Source organism: Calliopsis andreniformis, chromosome 6, assembly GCF_051401765.1.
Source record: "Calliopsis andreniformis isolate RMS-2024a chromosome 6, iyCalAndr_principal, whole genome shotgun sequence".
NCBI classification, from domain to species: Eukaryota; Metazoa; Arthropoda; class Insecta; order Hymenoptera; family Andrenidae; genus Calliopsis; species Calliopsis andreniformis.
In genome coordinates, this window is record NC_135067.1 from 4,491,982 (window position 1) to 4,509,343 (window position 17,362).

Here is a 17,362-nt window from a genome sequence, read left to right on the forward strand (position 1 = left end):
AAATAAAGAAGAAAATTTGTTTCTGATGACAAATGCGTTATACCATTTAAAAATCCTAGAAATAAGATTTCAGCTAGTCTACTTGTGGCCACTGACCTTTAAGAGCCCCTCAAACGATGATCTGATAGATTGTAATGTGAGAATAGAAGGTACTGGTAAAATTTTATATCCTGCATATACTACAGCACTCAGTATCGTAGTATATACAGTAAATTTTAATATTTTAGTCGATAACGCCTGGGGAGGCACTCTGTAAAAAATCAAAGAAACACGATAGATATTATACTTGTAAATCTTCAGTTAAAAACCTATGTTAAACAAAAGTACCTCATAATAGGTGGTATATCAGAAGGTTGTACTTTCCCCCAATTTGCAATAATTCCTGGAGTATGACCTATCCCAACAATTCCTACAACTCTTGCTGGTACTATTCCATTCAAAGTCCAGTGAGGCATACACGCATCTTGAAGAGAATAAGCAAGATACAAATCTCTTTCTTTCACGAACACTTGCTCTATTGCAGGATACTCTTCTTTTAATTTACTAATCATATCATCTAATAAATCTCTTTGCTTATAAATTTCTACATCTTCTTTACTAATATGACCTTTGAAATTTATCAAATTCCACCCAAGTTTTATGGTTTGCCACCAAGTTAATGATCTCATAGCACGTTGAATTGTTATATTGATTGGCCGATCAGCTAGTTGAATGATACAGTTTGGAATTTTTTTAGCCTGTGAAAACAGTATATAATTTTGTAACATGTTATTTTACATTGCCATCTAAGTACTAACCTAACTATTCTAATTTACCTCCTCAAAAGCTCTACGGAATTCACCACCAGGTGCCATTCCAAGTTTTTTAGCAAACTTGGCTACCATTCTTAATATCAAGATATGTAATAATCCATTGTGAGTCCCATATGTCTTCAGAGTTTCAACAATAGATTCTACAAAATAAAGTATGCGAATACTATACTAAAGGAAATTTAGATATATAAACCTAGAAACTTACCATATGTTAATTCCTTGGCATAGTTATACATAACTTTTTCATCAAGTTGCAAAATACCAACTCTGGCTTTGCATAATTCAACTACAACTGTATGTGGTTGCACAGCTTGAATTATCTTTAATTGTAACAGAATTTGTATTCTTAACTATTCTTATAACTCTAGCCCTTTGCACTTGACTGACGACTCTAAGTCGACATTATAAAGGCAAAATTGTAAATCTCTAAGTGCAAAGGGTTAGTAATTAACTATAACTAATGTTAAAATACTAGTGAAATATCATTTATTTACCATTGATACATCATTTTGACTGTCAACACTAAAATGTGCCGTACCCACTAAATACAATTTTCCTCCATCTGGTGTTGTAAGTAACGTTACTGTTTCTGGCAACCTTTGATCTATACTAACATCATATTCGTTTTGGTTTGATGTATTAACATTAACATCTTCGATAATGCTTTTGCTCTGAGCATTAAGTCCTACTGAATTTTCTAGAATAAAAACAATCTTTATTTAGTAATTTGACTTAATGATATACAAACTTACATATTTTTTAAGATATTGTTGTAAAGAAAATTTTTCATAATATGTACTGTATCTACTTTATGACAGTTCATATACCTTTATGTTTGAACAATTTTCTTTTATTTCTGTATTGCACTGGCATTTTGAAAGCACTAATGTATTTTTGTAATAAGTTTGTCCTATAATTCAAACCATGACTTCATATTGATTTCATTATTATATTAGAGACAAAGAAAGAAGGAGAGAGAGAAAAAAATGAGACATATATATGAAAGGTAACTACGAGTATGAAACCTTAGAACGTTAGCTGTTTCAAAGCACCTTTCAAAATATCTAACAGTGCAATTTATAAGAAATATACTTTCTAATAGTATTGATTAAAACAAAGAATGAACTATTAAAAAAATCTTCACAATTAGTACGTATACTAACGATACTGCTTTCTTGCGTCAATAATATTATTATTTAAAAATTTTTAATTTATCTTTTTTTCACCTTCAGCTTCTTTTTCCTTTGTATCCACTGAGGCTTCATGTGCTGAAGACTGGTTCCCTGGGTTAGATACCAATTCCGTATTTATTTGTGATTCGTTGACAATTAATTTTTCAGTCATACTTTGCATATCTGATTTAGATTTTGTATCATAATTATCTTTTTCATTAACTACAGAGTAATGTTTGTCTTCTACAGACATTAGGCTTTGAGATATATCCATGTCTGAATTATTAGAGTTTTTAGCATTCAATGATATTTAGACCTGGTAATTAAAATACTTAATATATTACATCATTATTTACTATTAATTTCACTAATGACAGATAATTACATGTCCTAAAACACCATTTTTCCAGATTTCTAACATTTCTACCTTTCCATATGGTAACTGATTGAAACAAATATAAGAATATTTGCATATTTTGTTTTATGTATCATTAAATTGTAATTAATAAACAAACATGAAAATACTAGTGTAAAAGTTGCCAAGTTCTGTTTAAAATTTAAAATGACTCAACAATGAATACACATGTATCATATTCAATCAAATGATACAATGTTTCTATAACCTCAATAAATTAACAATTTAGTTTTAATAATCAGACTATTTGGAAAATCACGGTGAATTTAATTTTTTTTTTCAAAGCATAACAATATTTCTCATAAAATACGACAATTAAAAGATATTATTTTTTCAAATTTACGAGTAAATATTTTAGAACAAGACTACTGATGACAAAACTTAACACTACCTCTTGACGTCCTTTGGATATTAGATATTACCAAAAATGTGTGAAGAACAATTACTACTATCCCTTATTTTGCAAAATGAATTATATAACTAATCTTACCGAGGACAAATCGAATTCCACATAGTTTTACCACTTTTTCGATTATATCAACGATTGAAACCAACAAATACGGCGATCAGACTTATAACTATCCCGAAATACTGTCAACCTACAAAGCATCGATCATTATCAACCTTTGTTTGTTTGTTATCAACAAACAATACTGAGTATTTTTATTTGATTGAATGTATATACTCAAATTACTATTATTTTTGTTATTACTGACAACATATATCAAATATCATACTTTTACAAATACTTTTGTAAAATCGTAAAATTCTTCAATAATTGTTTCTCCATTTTATTATTCGAGTTCTTGAGGTTGTAAGCAAGAAAATTCAACCTTCACATGCTACTTAAATTAATAAAAATCTTAATATCCACTTACCGGTTCGATGAAACTCTTCTAACGCATAGTACTGTAACAATTTGGATATTGTTATTGTCGTTTGTTTTAACTTGCTTATGGTATATATTTATAGAGTTCGTTTCGAGGATAAGTTTTTAAGGAACACTTATACTCAATTATATAACCATTTTGAACACCATTTATAATACCAATATAATGTTAAATTTTTTAATGACACTATATTTAATTAGTGTAACAAAATAAATTATATATCTTATAAAAAATCTTTAAGCATACTTAGAATCTAGTTTGCAATTATATCTGATTTTAACTTAGAGGTCGCTACTCAGTGTTAACAAATTTAAATTGAATTAATTCGAAATGGCAATATTTATATATACTTTCATAATACTGATTTTGATCTTTATGTAAAAAAAATGCTTTCATAGATTATTTACGTTTATATCATTTAATGTTTAATCCTTAACTATTAGCTATAATTTTTTTAGCCTAAGACGAGTGTCTTATACATAGTTAAAGATTAATTAATTAATCGTTAACAGAAAAAATTCTCAAGAAACGAAAGCTTCTAATTTTTCAATTATATGTGTACCAAATACCAAAGTTCTGGCAGGCATTTCCAGATAGAATTTGTAATAATATATAGTAAAACTTAATTATGATAATTAACACTTACAGGAAAATTTACAAAATATCGTTCACCACATTTATCCGCGTTCTGAATATCTGCACTGAATGCAGAAGCACTACTGTGTACATAAGTTGAATCTATGTAGTGCAGCAAATATTTTTCTTTGTATTACAGTTTGATGAACTGTTTACAATTTACTAACATTCTTTTATACTAAATATGAGATATTATCTACAAGTTTATAGAAAATTTAAAAATATATTGAAAGTTTATTTTATAATCGATACACAACAACAATCAATACAGAAATATTAAAAGAATAAAAATATTAAAAAATAATTTATCTTGTTCTTTTTATACAATTTAAATATTAAGTATTTTTAATTTATAGAAATTGTATTAACTTATTAAGTTATTATAAATAAGACGAAATTAAAGAGCACAATTTTACAAGTTTTAAACATATATTTATTATTTTTTTTTGTGATCCGCACATTCACACAGTTCTTAGAGCTTCTTACGCCTCGCATAATTTTATATAAGTTGTTATCCTTTTGAGCTGCATTCAGTAAAAATAATCTTATTTAAGCAGTTAATGAATGACATTCGATTTGTGCAAATCTGGAGGTATCAAAATATTTTCTATACGTCATAAGGAAAACGATACTTTTCGCTTTTGCCTCTTTCAAGAGAGTATCTCTTAATTTTCATCACTTTCCTTCATGTTTGTTTGTTTGTTCATTCGTGTTATCAGTGTCCACTCTCAACAACATAGTAAATCTTTGTTTTCTGTCTTACAAGTGGAAATATTTAAGGCCGTCTTCTTCCGCAACATAGGAAACCATAGTTTGATCTTTCATTATCAACAACAAGACTACCATTGCTCGCACCTTGTGATAATTGTGAAACTTACAAACAGCAACCCTATCTAAAAGTACAAATGAGTATCGAAGAATATAGAATTGTGTACAAACATTTAATGTAACGGTTTCGCTTCTCAGTAATAGGACACTTCTCTTTGATTTTGATTTTTAAATATCTCGTTTTTTAAAAGCTAGTTAAATCGATGCACATTTCTATATTCGGCTGTACTTGTCAATATTACATGAACTTCGATCGACAAGAAAAGAAAATGTAGAAATTCCTTAGAAAGCCATTCTTATGCTAAGTACACATAGGTATCAATACTTTTTACATATATAAGCTCATTACAGTTATGGAAATATTCTATCCTTTCTGTTTGCACAAATAATATATGCGCAACCAATGGTCGATGTACTGTGTGATACTCAATCCCTGTTTTTTGACTTAAATCTATAAAGTTTTGACTAGTGTGTAATATTTTTATACAATAAATAAACATATATATTTATATCCTATCTTCATTAAAACTATTTTGCGAATATCGCAATGCAATAAATTTGATCAGCATTTAGTACCCTTTATTATGACCTTCAACAAAGTGAATTATAGCTTGGAAGAAATTTTCGAATTTCGAGGACATTCAAATAAACAGAAATATAAGAAATCCATTTCATTTTATATTTTTACAAAGTACAGAGCATGTTTTCTTCCAAACTATTATTGAATTTTTGTTTGCTCAGATTCTTAAAAAGAACTTAGTTTTCTTTTTCTCGATCTTAAAATAAAGTAGCACAAATATTGAGATAACTATATAAAGAAGCCCTAAAGGAAGAGCATAATAGTTTGTTCGTTTACTTAGTTCATTTTGGTCGTTTGGGAAGCTTCTTATTCGATTCTTTGTATAATTAAAATACGGTAAAAAAACGTCGCTTTTTTCTTTTTTGTATGAAATAAAAGGCACCAAGTTTTGCCATTGTTCATAGGAATTTGCATCCATCAATTTAATCAAGTGTTAAGTGTAGTGTTTCACAAATGATTAATAAATGTATGGATCTATTCGTTTTTATCTTCTGTATACCGTGAGATACGTTCAGACTCAGGATGTTTCTATAAAATCAGATAATCATGTGCGCTCTTAAATATTCAACTTCAATTTCTGTTTAGTCGTGTGGTATATATTCACAAAACTTAATAAACATTCTATATTTCAGTGCTTCGTAATAGAAAATACGTTTGCAATATTGATCCTGCACCTGAAATACCTCACACACCGTTCTTAACAATTTTGAACAATACTTTTCTTATACATCCATAATTAATTATCATATGAATAATTAATTGTATATATACACACTGTATTTCATGGAACGTAAAACATTGTGTGACATTAAGATCACTTAAGTGCAAATTTCAAGTGAATCTTCTACGAATAAGTATTACTAATATTAATTAATGATCATAATTCATAAGTCAATGAAAATGTTTTAAATAGTACATATCAACTTCATTGAAACTTTGTACTTATTTAGACAAATATGATAGCGTGCATAATTCGTACTATCAAATATGCAGATCGAATATATGTACAATACATACAAAAAATAGATCAAGTATAAATATATAAAAGCATGAAAAATTTCGAGACTTTGAACAGTTTTATGAAACCAGAATGTAATCGTCTACCACCATGTAGAACATGTATACAAAGTTTCAATAAATCTGTAGTACATAATAGATTGCATTCCCTTTCAACATATTTACTAAAATATTTATGAAAATGAATATATTAAATTAAAATCTAAGTCTTTTTTTGGTGTTGTAACATAAATAAGTATAATATAGATTAGCTAACATTTTGTGCAATCTTTGATGTTTAAGAAATGACTATAAATATGTATGTTACAATTAAAGCAGTTAATTAATGCTTTAAGTGTAATGTACGTCTATACTTTGCTAATAAATTACTCAATATTTTATAAAAACAGTAGCATTCGAATGTCATACATACGAAAAAAAGAAAAAGAAAACAAAACTATTATGTATACTTTCAACATTTGAAACAATTTATGTACCGTTATTATTTTTGCAAAATAATATATATATATATGTATATAACAGAAAAAAAATTTAACAGAATAATTCACAATGCATGCTTAAAATCTAATACTTTATTACACAGGAGATTACTTGAGTGTCTACAAATATAAAGAATTTATACATTGACACAGATTTCATTTATCGTAAATATGTTAAAATTATTTAAATGCGAAGCATGTTTGAAGACACTCACAGCTTCCACTGTTATAATTTGCAATTTCTTTTTGTTTTCTCTCTTTCTTTCTTTAAACTTTAACAACTGTGCATTTTTACTATCTGCCATACCATATTGTATGTACATTCAATGCAAAAAACCATAGCGTATATTCTATCAGTAAATCAAAACGATTACAATTATATCGTTCACGTCCATACTTTTCCCACTGTTGTTTTGTACTATTCGTTTAAAAATACTGAAAGAATATATACGAAGTGTAACAGACGGCTTTTACCAACAGAACCTTTTATGTAGTTCGATATATAATTAATAAACTGCGTTAAAAAATATGAATGTCAAAGGTATCCTAAAAATTCGTACGATTATACCATTTGATAATAATCTAATTTGCAATCTGCTCCAGTAGGAATACTTTTTTTTTCTTTTTTTGTCTTTTGTCTTTGATAATACCGTCGGATAGGGCGGATTTCGTAACATTTTATTTTCAAGTAATATTTGTGCAAAATAGAATTCGTCGATATAAATGCAGGAATAATTGTTTTTTCCCACACACAAACGTTTTTCTTCCGACTGTTTTCCGTTGCACAAACTGACGTTTGCTATTTTAAGCTCATTCGACTTTATTTTCATGCAATATGTTATAAAAATATAACATATAAATTCTCCTAAAGAAATAAAAGATCGAGGAACGCGAATTTCGTCTCATGGATGGCCTGCTAATAAATTCACCAAGAAAACATCAGTCGCTTTCATTAAAATAAAGTCAATAGAGCAAGCTTTTGATATTGTATGCTATAAGGGCATGACAAATTCATGGTCCCGTATATTTTTCAATGATGTTTCGACTAGATGATACATTAACGTATTAAACATCGTGCCAGCGATACCTTACACTTCAATTATATGCTTGTATGAAACAAGACTGCAGTATATATTCCTATATGTTATATCACACAAACTTACTTAGACTGTATACATCCTGGGCGTTATGCAAAAATCTTCCTCTTCATTAAGTCATAAACGACAAGATCTCGTGTCTTATATAAAATTATAATTTATGGGACTAGTGTGTTTAATAGGCCTGCATGCTCTTGTGCTCATATTTCATTGTCAGGTGCTACTGGCTTACTTGCACAACTAAGAGGCGTAGGCACGCAGTTAACTTAGTTTCATACGCTTTGGTTGATTCATATTTGATGTATCTATAAGTAAAATCATTTCTGAATCACGAAAATCTTCCAAAAATTAATAGATATTATGAAAAACTTGAATAAAATTCACCTCCATTAGATGTCGCGCCAAAAGTACTAATCAAAGAGCAATTTTGACTTTTCTGAAAAGGAATATAGTGCAACTGTCAATTACAGAATTACTACAGACACTTAATACTGATTATTATTATATGAAAAAAATACGCACATCTCCCATAACTGCTATAGGTGTTGTTCCAGTGGCAACTGCTACTTGATGTTCGATTAAGTAAAACATATACTCATCGTACAATAATCGAATAAGATGAAACGATCCAAAGCTAGCAGCGCTTCTTAAAGTCAGATCGCGTATGACCATGGAACTATTGAATGAATAACAAGATAAATATTAAATTAATAATATTTCGTATGTTTATAATAAATACCTATAAAAAGACCACTTGAGCAAAAATTGCCGTGCTGCTTTTGCAAATGTAGGTTTTTCTTCAAATGGCTTAAGGACTTGTGTCACGACACTTTTCAACCAAATCGCCCAATCTTCTAACGAATTTTGTTGTTGTAATGTCACTTTAAAGTCAGCCTCCAAACGCTGCACCATCGCATAATCGCATTGACATACCCACGAAGCCTGAAAAAGATACGTATTCAATATAGCTAAAGTTCAGTACATATTATTAATCATTTAATTAATAGAGATACCTGTTCTTGTACATTGTGGAAATCAACACGATTCAGATCAGCTAACATTTGATTTATTTGACTAGAATTTTGAAGCACTGCGCGTGCAGCTTGAGCAAGGTGATTCAGTGATGTATAACGCCTTAATGTCTGAGCAAATGCAGATACAGCAGTTAACTACAACAGAATTTCATTTCTTATAATATTTTATAAATTATTTTATAAATTATTTTATAAATTTCAATTATGACAATAGGTCAACCATACCTTAATTTGAGTCATCTCTTCTGGACAGTCAGCCATTGCCGATGTTAGCCACGATTCTAATCCTTTTGCAAAATTTCGAATAGACTGCGTTAATGAACCTAAAACATCATACATTAAATAATGCAATAGTAAAGTTAAAATCACAACTACAGAAAAAATAATTGATACAACTTACTTGGTATAGGTCGAAGTACATTAGGCATTAGTACTTCAACTAAGTTTTGATAAAATGTGTAGTCAACTTTCCTAATGAAATCTTGAACTTCTGAACACTTACATATCTGATATAATTTGGTTCTGTGTATATAAGAAAAAATTAGTATTATTCCTAATCAATATGAGATAAAGTTTCAGTAAAGTCTTACTTTGATAAGTATTTTTCTTCCTCGCATTCATCACCATTATTATTGTCCTGACTGCGCCAGAATTCCCTCCAAAGGCTTTCCACAGTGGCAAATTCAAAGTTGAGAACTGCATCCAAAAATGCTTCACAGTGCTCTCTGTATATACTACGAAACGTATCGATATCTTCTAACGTGCAATCTTCAGGAAGAGATGAACCATGTCCAACTAATATTTCAGGAAATTCTGGAATGGCACCACTCGCTTCACCAAGGTACTGATGATATTGTGGTGGTGAATTATTAGAAGAAATATTTGTATTTGAATGTGTGTTATTCTCATATGTAGTATCTTGTTTCTGATTTACGAATTTAAATCGCTTTGTTTGAGAATTTGCGTTCTGCTGTTGTCGAGGTGTACCATCTTCATTCAGCATAACCAAAGGAGAAGTGGGCTTTACCCGAATTCCATAATAATGATATTTCGAATTTCCTCTGTAAAAAATAAAGAATATTATGATATAAAATCAACTATCCTTAAAGAAAGCAGATTCCTTACCTTGTACCTAACCGTCTAGTTCTCAAGCCCAAGAAGACAGAGCGTATCAATTTGCCAAAACTTGCTGCATTCACAGGATCTAATTTGTTTTCAGAACAATGACGTAAATAGTGATTGTAAAGAGTGGATCTTGGAAGAGAGACACCATCTGCTGTTTCATAATTTTCAAGCAACCAGTGTACCTAATTACACAAAAATGAAACTCATCAATATAGAAGAAAATAATATTCTTTTAAATATAGTGTATTATATCAAAAAAAAAAAAAAATTGTATAATATAAATGTATAATATAAATTGCACATGATTAGATTGCGGATTTTTATGCATTTATGGAGATTTTAAACGTGTAAAAAATTACATAATTCATACAATATTAAGGAATATACAAAATATGAAAAGTAAAATACAAATTATAGTATTGGAAAAATAAAACAAATTTTTATCTTAATTCCAGTTCTTTAACTGTGTTTGTGAAATTATGAAATTGCATAAAAATCTACAGTCTATGCATAATACTAAAAGCACATCAGTGTTAAATATATGATACTAACTAAAATTACTTGTAATATTTATAATAACAAGCACTCATGTTAGAAAATATATTCCTTGCGGTAGATAAAATTTTGTATGCAAAAGCATTCGTAGCAAAGCAATTATCGCTAGTAAAAGTTCCAGCACAGATTATTGTGTGGCAAAGCCTAAAAACGGGGATTATATATTAGCTTACTGTGGCTTGGGAAACTCTAGTGGCATGCGTCATATTTGCTGCTGCAGCTGCAGCATCTTCCACGGTGACACCAGTACCTCCGGAGTTACCGCTGATCAAGTATGCCCCTCCACCCCCGCTAACCACAGTTTCCTATCAAACAACCCAACATACCAGTAGCTTGTTAAACCCCCATCTGAGAAAGTATTTTACTAAACAAAGATAAAAAAAAAAGATACATTTTTAATAAACATAACAGCTATCATAACTCTGATCGATTTACAAGTACAAATTTATATTATGAAATGAAAGCAACCCTTTTTATCTTTTTTACGAACATGCAGAACTCCCATTCCTGTAGAATTCATGTTTGTATAGTAATCTTTGAAAGTTTTTTTGAAATAAACAGAACAGAAAGTATAGTAAAAGCAGACAAAAATGAAGATAGTAAACATGCACTACTATCTTACCGCATTTTCTGTCTGTGGACTAGCACGAGCTGTAGCTGCAGATATTAACGCGTGTGCAGTGGGGTCTCCATCTACAACGCTTTGTTGAATTAGATACGTGCCATTGCCCTGAGATAATAATTGTCCAGTTGTTGAATTTGAACCTTGACCAGTAACCTACATTTATACAACATCGTTAATTAAAACATAATACTCAAAAAAAAGTATTATGTTTTAGCTGTTATATTCATTAACACAAGATACAAATTTTTATAAATTACTTGTGCATATGTTACTGGTGTGGATGCTGGTGTATAGTATTGACTTGAAGCAGGAGTATACATTGCTCCTGCTTCTCCCACAGCATATACAGGATATGTCCTACAAATAATAAGTTATGTAATCAAATAGAATTAAGTAGGCATGATATTTCTGTACTTACATCTGGCCATTTGTCGGTATATACGTGGAACCATCCCCCTCAACATACTGAACATAAGTAGGATGAGAAACTGACTCGGACCCCACTGCCTCTGGTTCACCTGACACTGAAACAGACACAATATGTTTCAATCCATTTACAGTTAAGAATTACTCTAGGTGAGCAAAGCTTCACAAGATGCATATAATGTGTAAATATTACAGAATTGTACCTTATTTGAAAATCACTATATAAAACAGTACAAAGTACTGCTGCCCTTTTGAAATGAAATTTAATGTTCATATATTTATATTCAGTTTTCATCATGAAAATAAATAATTTTTATTTAGCAGAAGGAACATACAAGACTACCAATACATGCAAAATTAAGTTGCATATTGTAGTTCTATAAAATTGCTGCACATATGATTAATGAAAAAGAGTAGTACATGCTGATTATATTCTGCCCTCACCTACTGCCGTTGTGAGGGATGCGTAGGATGGTGAATCACTGGTGCCTAGTGTAGTCAGAGTAGAACAGAGGTGCATGTTTTTCAGCAGCATGGAAAGGGCCAAATCTCTACTCAAACACTATAATTTTTCAAACTGATCCTGATACTCACCCCTAACATAAACGACTTATAAGAAGTCTTTAGACAACTTACGATCGTAATTTCTTTTGACTATAAACTGTACTTATTATGAGAGTAACTCCTCATATTTTTGTTGAATGTTCGAAAAAATTATTAATAAATAATTTTTCAACTAGCTAAGGTAAATAAAATAAAAATGCACTGTGATTATATTAGTTAAAACACACCTGTAACTGTTATGAAATGTGGAGAGCCACTAACAATTGTGCCAGCTGACGTAGAAGCAGCGTCAGAATCAACCAGAGTATGTTGTCCAGAATGGGTAGTATTCACTACTACTTGTGCTGTAACATGTGCTGGGGTACCTGTTGAGCCGTTGGAAGAATCTGCAGCTGTTTCAAGTGGATCCTGAACCAATAACTAAATTATTATTTATAGTATGCGTGTTCTCATGATCAACAGTAAATTTCTATATAATAACAATGAGTACTTTAAGGAAATTTCTTCTTGTTTTATGAGATAAATTCTTTCATAAATTATGATATGAAATCATATAAAATGCTATTATTATATTTTTATTATAGTTCTAAATATGAAAAATCTATTAAAAATTAATATTGATCCCCTAAAAGAAGAAATCTCACTTTGTATAATAATGCATCTAATATAATGAAGTATAACAAACCTGGATAGGTTGTAGATTATTTGGACTGGAAGGATCAGGACTAGTAACGACAGTAATAAGTTGCTGGCCCCTTGTTGACTGACTCTGAGCCGCATTACCACTGCCACTGGAGCTGGAAGTAGTCACGACAACAACGCTTGGCTTAGGTTCCACCCCTACTGTTGTAGAGCTACCCCCACTGTTATTAGCTCTGGTGGATGCTGCGAGGGCATACTGGGCTCCTGTCGTAGTCATGGCAATCACTCCTTCACCTCTCTCTACTCCCACAGGTTCACCACCACCACTGCTACCTCCCCGTTTCTGAAGGGAAGAGTCTATAACATAGATGTATAACACACACAAATGTAAGAAATATCAATAACATCTTCTAAAGGATTCAACGCGTGGACTACTGCTACAACATCCCCTCGTAAATCTAATAACCCTTCAAGGTACAGCAAGCAAATTAAATACATATGAAAATATAACAGCGAACTTAATAAGTGCAAATAAAATTCTTCTTAAATGTACTATATATGATAATAATAATAAATATAATGCAAAAATCTTACAACTAAAAAATAGAAACCAGGGTTTATATCAAATTAAACATTTTATTAATATTTTTTATGAATTTTGGATTGATATATTAACTGTTTATTAAATTGTAGTAACAAATTTGTGTACAAATTATGGTTACAAAAACTGAGGAAAAGGAAATACATAAATTATATCATGATAAATTTGTTATATGTAGCAATAGATAGAACGCATTCAATCGAACCACGATACTCGGGATTGAACGTTAGATATGCCGATAGATTAGCAGGCACCCTAACCTACATAAGAAGAATCAACTATATGTAATTTCTCGCAGGTGTGCAGCATTCAATAAACCTGCAGATCAAAGGGAAGCCCCGAAGAGCTTCCAATACGAACGAAACACGTCATTGTCGTTATAATGCACATGTAACAAGATGTGTTGGTACATCCTGTACCTGTAGGGTGGCAGGTACCAAACATAATGTTTCAAAGGGAAGAAAACGATAGGGAGTGAAGGGTGGTGGCTAAAATGCACGGCACGCGTGACTGGACATACAATTCGCAAGAGGGGTTGAAAATAGTAGAATAAGTCTGATCCTAGATGCAATTAGAGAGTACTAAATCTCCCTCCTTGCTTTTGGTAATAAACTTTACAATTGAGTGTTCTAGAGCAGAGATGAAATTTGCTTATTAAGAAATAGGGAAATGTTGTATTAAAAAGATTATCAGCTTTTGTTAGTTAAATAATAATTCTTTAGTTAACTATTACCTTTGCACAAAACTAAGTTTTTTGCTGTAAATTCAACATAAAATGTAGTGTATATTTGAATAGAAAATACTGTTATCCTATATAGTGGGGATTATATTAGATAGCATATTCCATGTTCGCACCTGGCATTTGTTATGCATGGTTGAAGATTGGGACTGTCCTGTGTGCTTTATCTGTTACTCCAAAGTGCATGAACTCTATTATATCAATATTTTTTTTTTAAATAGACAGTGTTAATACTTTAAAAATACCAAAAAAAAAAGGTACAAGTTTTTAAATATAAAATATAAGAACCAGATTTATAAAAGTATCGAATAAGAATTATTTAAATGTATAAAACAATTTCATATATTTAGAGCTATAGTTACAGTAAAGTGCTATCCAGCTGGCAATGAGCTTTCTTTTTCATGCTTCAACAAGTACATTGATATAATTGGTAAGTCCATTTTAATTAAGTCTTAGAGACTTCCAAATATTGGATACCCCTTATATACCATATAAAGGCACAATAAAATCACTAAAGCATAACATGATAGGGGAAAAATATAAAGCAAGAAACCTATAATACTTTCCTCCATTAGGGAGATCGTATAAATGAATTTAATGTTTGAAAGAATCAATAAACTAAAAAGAAATATAGAATTTCTAAGCGAAGGAGATCTTCAAATGGATTTAGTATTTGGAAGGCTTTTTTAAACTAAAAAGAAATATAAGATCTTTAAGTACAAAAGATTTTTAAACTGAAACATAATTTGAGTACATTATTTTCTATCATGCTATCGCTTGTTCTTTTCTATTACTATCAAGCAGACTAAATACAGTATATTATATACATTGCAGGACCTCAGTGCTATGATCCTTCTCCAAAAAAATGTACAGCAAAGCAAAACTTAAATGTCAATAAATAGGCAATACCATCAGTATTATTCAAAATCAAGAAATTCAATCTGAAGATAATAAAATGTCGAATGACCCTTAAATGTATATGTATTAAGTTCATAACTGGCGACTGTCACTGAAACGAATACATATTGCAAACGATAAACTAATATCGTTGAGTCGATAACGCAACCGAGACGTTCAAGTTAAACTCGTACGCGCGATCATTTTTGGGGAAGTGCACGGGGAAAGATTGCAGGAATAAAAGATTGTACCTATGACAATCACGATTACAATAGTGACAAAGCGCGCGGTTTGTACGTCTCTTTTTACTCACCTGTCTTCATGAATGGCGTGTACCTTCAACACGACGCCCGGGCGCACTTGCGCGACCGAACGTGTCCCCCCACGTATTCCGACCGGCCTTTTCTCGTTTAAGAAACAACCGTGCCTGTCACCCAGGAAACCACGCGGACGACCAAGTCGCTGTAGAGAGTAGAAAAGCGGAGCAGCACACTCCGACGAACCTGTATATTTTGTTGTCGACGGCTGGTCGGAGTGTTGGTTGTCTGCTGCTGCGGTCTCCTTGACTACGGCATCACTGCCCGCGTCACGACCAGTAGCGTAAGCAGTATTCGTTTCAGCGGGTGCGGCACCCGGAAGGACGATGATGATGATTATGATGATTATAATAGTAATTAATGGTACATTTTTGTTGCACCAATTACATACAAAATAGTGTAAAAAAATAAATACAAAATTTTGATTCAAAGTATCGTTATAAACTTCATATATTTGTTTTGTAATTTAGTTTTGTATAGAGGGTGTCTGAGAATTTATGGTATTATTGAAAATGGAAAAATTTGAAGGAGGAATCACCATTGTTTTTCTGAAAGTATGTGTTACTTTTATGGTACTCTAAATTTCGAATAAACTATCACGAATCTCTTCTAGGATACTTTAGAATGTCATCACAAATACTACATATGTACAAAAGCAAAAAATAATAATTTGTTTTTTATTACGATTTTTGGTAGTTTAATAATTTCCTTTGAAATAGTTGAGATTTTAATAGTGATGAGAATTCGATTCAATTAATTGGAATATAACAGTTAATTTCAATTAATTCATCCTGTATCTCTAGGATACGTGCGAAATAAACTGTAAATGTACCGAGTACCGATTAAGCTGAAACTTATTATTTAGTATCAGGGCTATGAAATCGTTGGTACGTTACTGAATAATGCCGCGCGTGCCCCTCTTTTCACTTTGATGGCCGATTAAACGTCCGATTAAATCATTGGAATCTATAATTCCTGTTCATATGACGTTTCGATTTCAATCTTTTATGAGGAATCTCTATTCTATGTATAGCAACTACCCATCATTAAACAGCATACGTAACACCTTTACGAAACGGTTTTCTGTGTAACGCAATTGCACATTAATACTGATATGATACCTATACATACTTATAATACATTGTAACGTTTATTAAAATCCAGCGTATGGTTGCTTTGTGATCACTTTTTACATAATTAAGTGCACCTTACATACCTACGGTAAACAACCTTAATGTTTACTCGTTTATCTCTAAATTTTATTAACCCTTTAACGCACATGCCCGTGACATGCAGTTTCAGTTTAGTAGCAAATTTATGTGTGTTCGTGACATTCAGAAACAATAGTCGAATCGCTTGGTAGTAGTTTAGCTGCTGTAGCCCTTAATCTGCAGTGTATAGTCTATATATACAATAAACCTACACATCAAAAAGAATTATATGTATGAGTACATATGCATATTATTTTTTGAACATATCCTAATTATATTTAGTTTATTTTTTTGTTATTGTTATTATTATGTGGGCAATCTACCAGTCTTCAATGAAAAAATTTTTTAAATAATATTATATTATCGACAATCATAAAACAATTATATAATACATTTTAATTTTTACTTTGTCCTGTATGTAATCTTTAATTCAACGGTAACAAAACGATTTGTTGTATTTCAAATATAATAAACTTATGAAAATATTATAACAAAAACACTTTGCAAACATTGGAAATAGAACACTCTCAATCATAACTTTATGAAGAAAAAATCTACATTTTGTACGAAACGGATGTAAATTAACATACGCTAAGGGGTTAATGATCATTGACAAATACACCAGAGCGCGCTTTTTGAAATTACTAAAGCACAATAAATGTAGCATTGAAAGATAACGTGCTGATTAATTTTCACTTTG

The 17,362-nt window shown here is 30.7% G+C and overlaps 2 protein-coding genes across 5 annotated transcripts; both read right to left on the reverse strand.

Annotated features, from left to right (window-relative positions):
- Positions 1 to 78: 78 nt before the first annotated feature.
- Positions 79 to 3,311, reverse strand: LOC143180614 (traB domain-containing protein). 3 transcript variants are annotated; one of them, XM_076380472.1, is made up of 8 exons: positions 3,278 to 3,311; positions 2,890 to 2,998; positions 2,039 to 2,300; positions 1,307 to 1,509; positions 1,018 to 1,132; positions 816 to 952; positions 328 to 737; positions 79 to 250 (listed from the first exon to the last, which is right to left on the reverse strand). In XM_076380472.1, the coding sequence occupies exons 3-8, from the start codon at positions 2,256 to 2,258 to the stop codon at positions 79 to 81; spliced, it is 1,257 nt and encodes a 418-aa protein (XP_076236587.1). In that variant the 5' UTR covers positions 2,259 to 2,300; positions 2,890 to 2,998; positions 3,278 to 3,311. The 3 variants fall into 3 exon arrangements, with proteins under 3 accessions (XP_076236587.1, XP_076236588.1, XP_076236589.1); XM_076380473.1 differs by lacking the exon at positions 2,890 to 2,998 and having other exon boundaries at positions 3,278 to 3,302; XM_076380474.1 differs by lacking the exons at positions 2,039 to 2,300; positions 2,890 to 2,998; positions 3,278 to 3,311 and adding an exon at positions 1,640 to 1,880.
- A 3,587-nt stretch (positions 3,312 to 6,898) lies between these two features.
- Rfx (regulatory transcription factor Rfx) lies at positions 6,899 to 15,705 on the reverse strand. Of its 2 annotated transcripts, none has more exons than XM_076379828.1 (16): positions 15,448 to 15,705; positions 12,941 to 13,254; positions 12,483 to 12,663; positions 11,684 to 11,789; positions 11,523 to 11,622; positions 11,263 to 11,418; positions 10,814 to 10,945; positions 10,086 to 10,267; positions 9,551 to 10,021; positions 9,361 to 9,482; positions 9,186 to 9,283; positions 8,940 to 9,095; positions 8,666 to 8,868; positions 8,449 to 8,602; positions 8,311 to 8,362; positions 6,899 to 8,231 (listed from the first exon to the last, which is right to left on the reverse strand). In XM_076379828.1, the coding sequence occupies exons 1-16, from the start codon at positions 15,455 to 15,457 to the stop codon at positions 8,188 to 8,190; spliced, it is 2,481 nt and encodes an 826-aa protein (XP_076235943.1). In that variant the 5' UTR covers positions 15,458 to 15,705; the 3' UTR covers positions 6,899 to 8,187. The 2 variants fall into 2 exon arrangements, with proteins under 2 accessions (XP_076235943.1, XP_076235942.1); XM_076379827.1 differs by having other exon boundaries at positions 12,483 to 12,675.
- Positions 15,706 to 17,362: the final 1,657 nt, after the last annotated feature.

Excerpts from the sequence above, each read along its gene's own strand:
- Rfx (XM_076379827.1), bottom strand. Across the intron at positions 11,790-12,482 it reads ACATTTCATAACAGTTACAG|TGTCAGGTGAACCAGAGGCA; the intron begins GTGTGTTTTAAC and ends TGTCTGTTTCAG. Across the intron at positions 11,623-11,683 it reads ATACCGACAAATGGCCAGAT|GACATATCCTGTATATGCTG; the intron begins GTAAGTACAGAA and ends TATTATTTGTAG.
- LOC143180614 (XM_076380472.1), bottom strand. The coding sequence starts at position 2,258 with ATGGATATATCTCAAAGCCTAATGTCTGTAGAAGACAAACATTACTCT. Across the intron at positions 1,133-1,306 it reads GTCAAAATGATGTATCAATG|ATAATTCAAGCTGTGCAACC; the intron begins GTAAATAAATGA and ends TTACAATTAAAG. Across the intron at positions 738-815 it reads TCCGTAGAGCTTTTGAGGAG|GCTAAAAAAATTCCAAACTG; the intron begins GTAAATTAGAAT and ends CTGTTTTCACAG.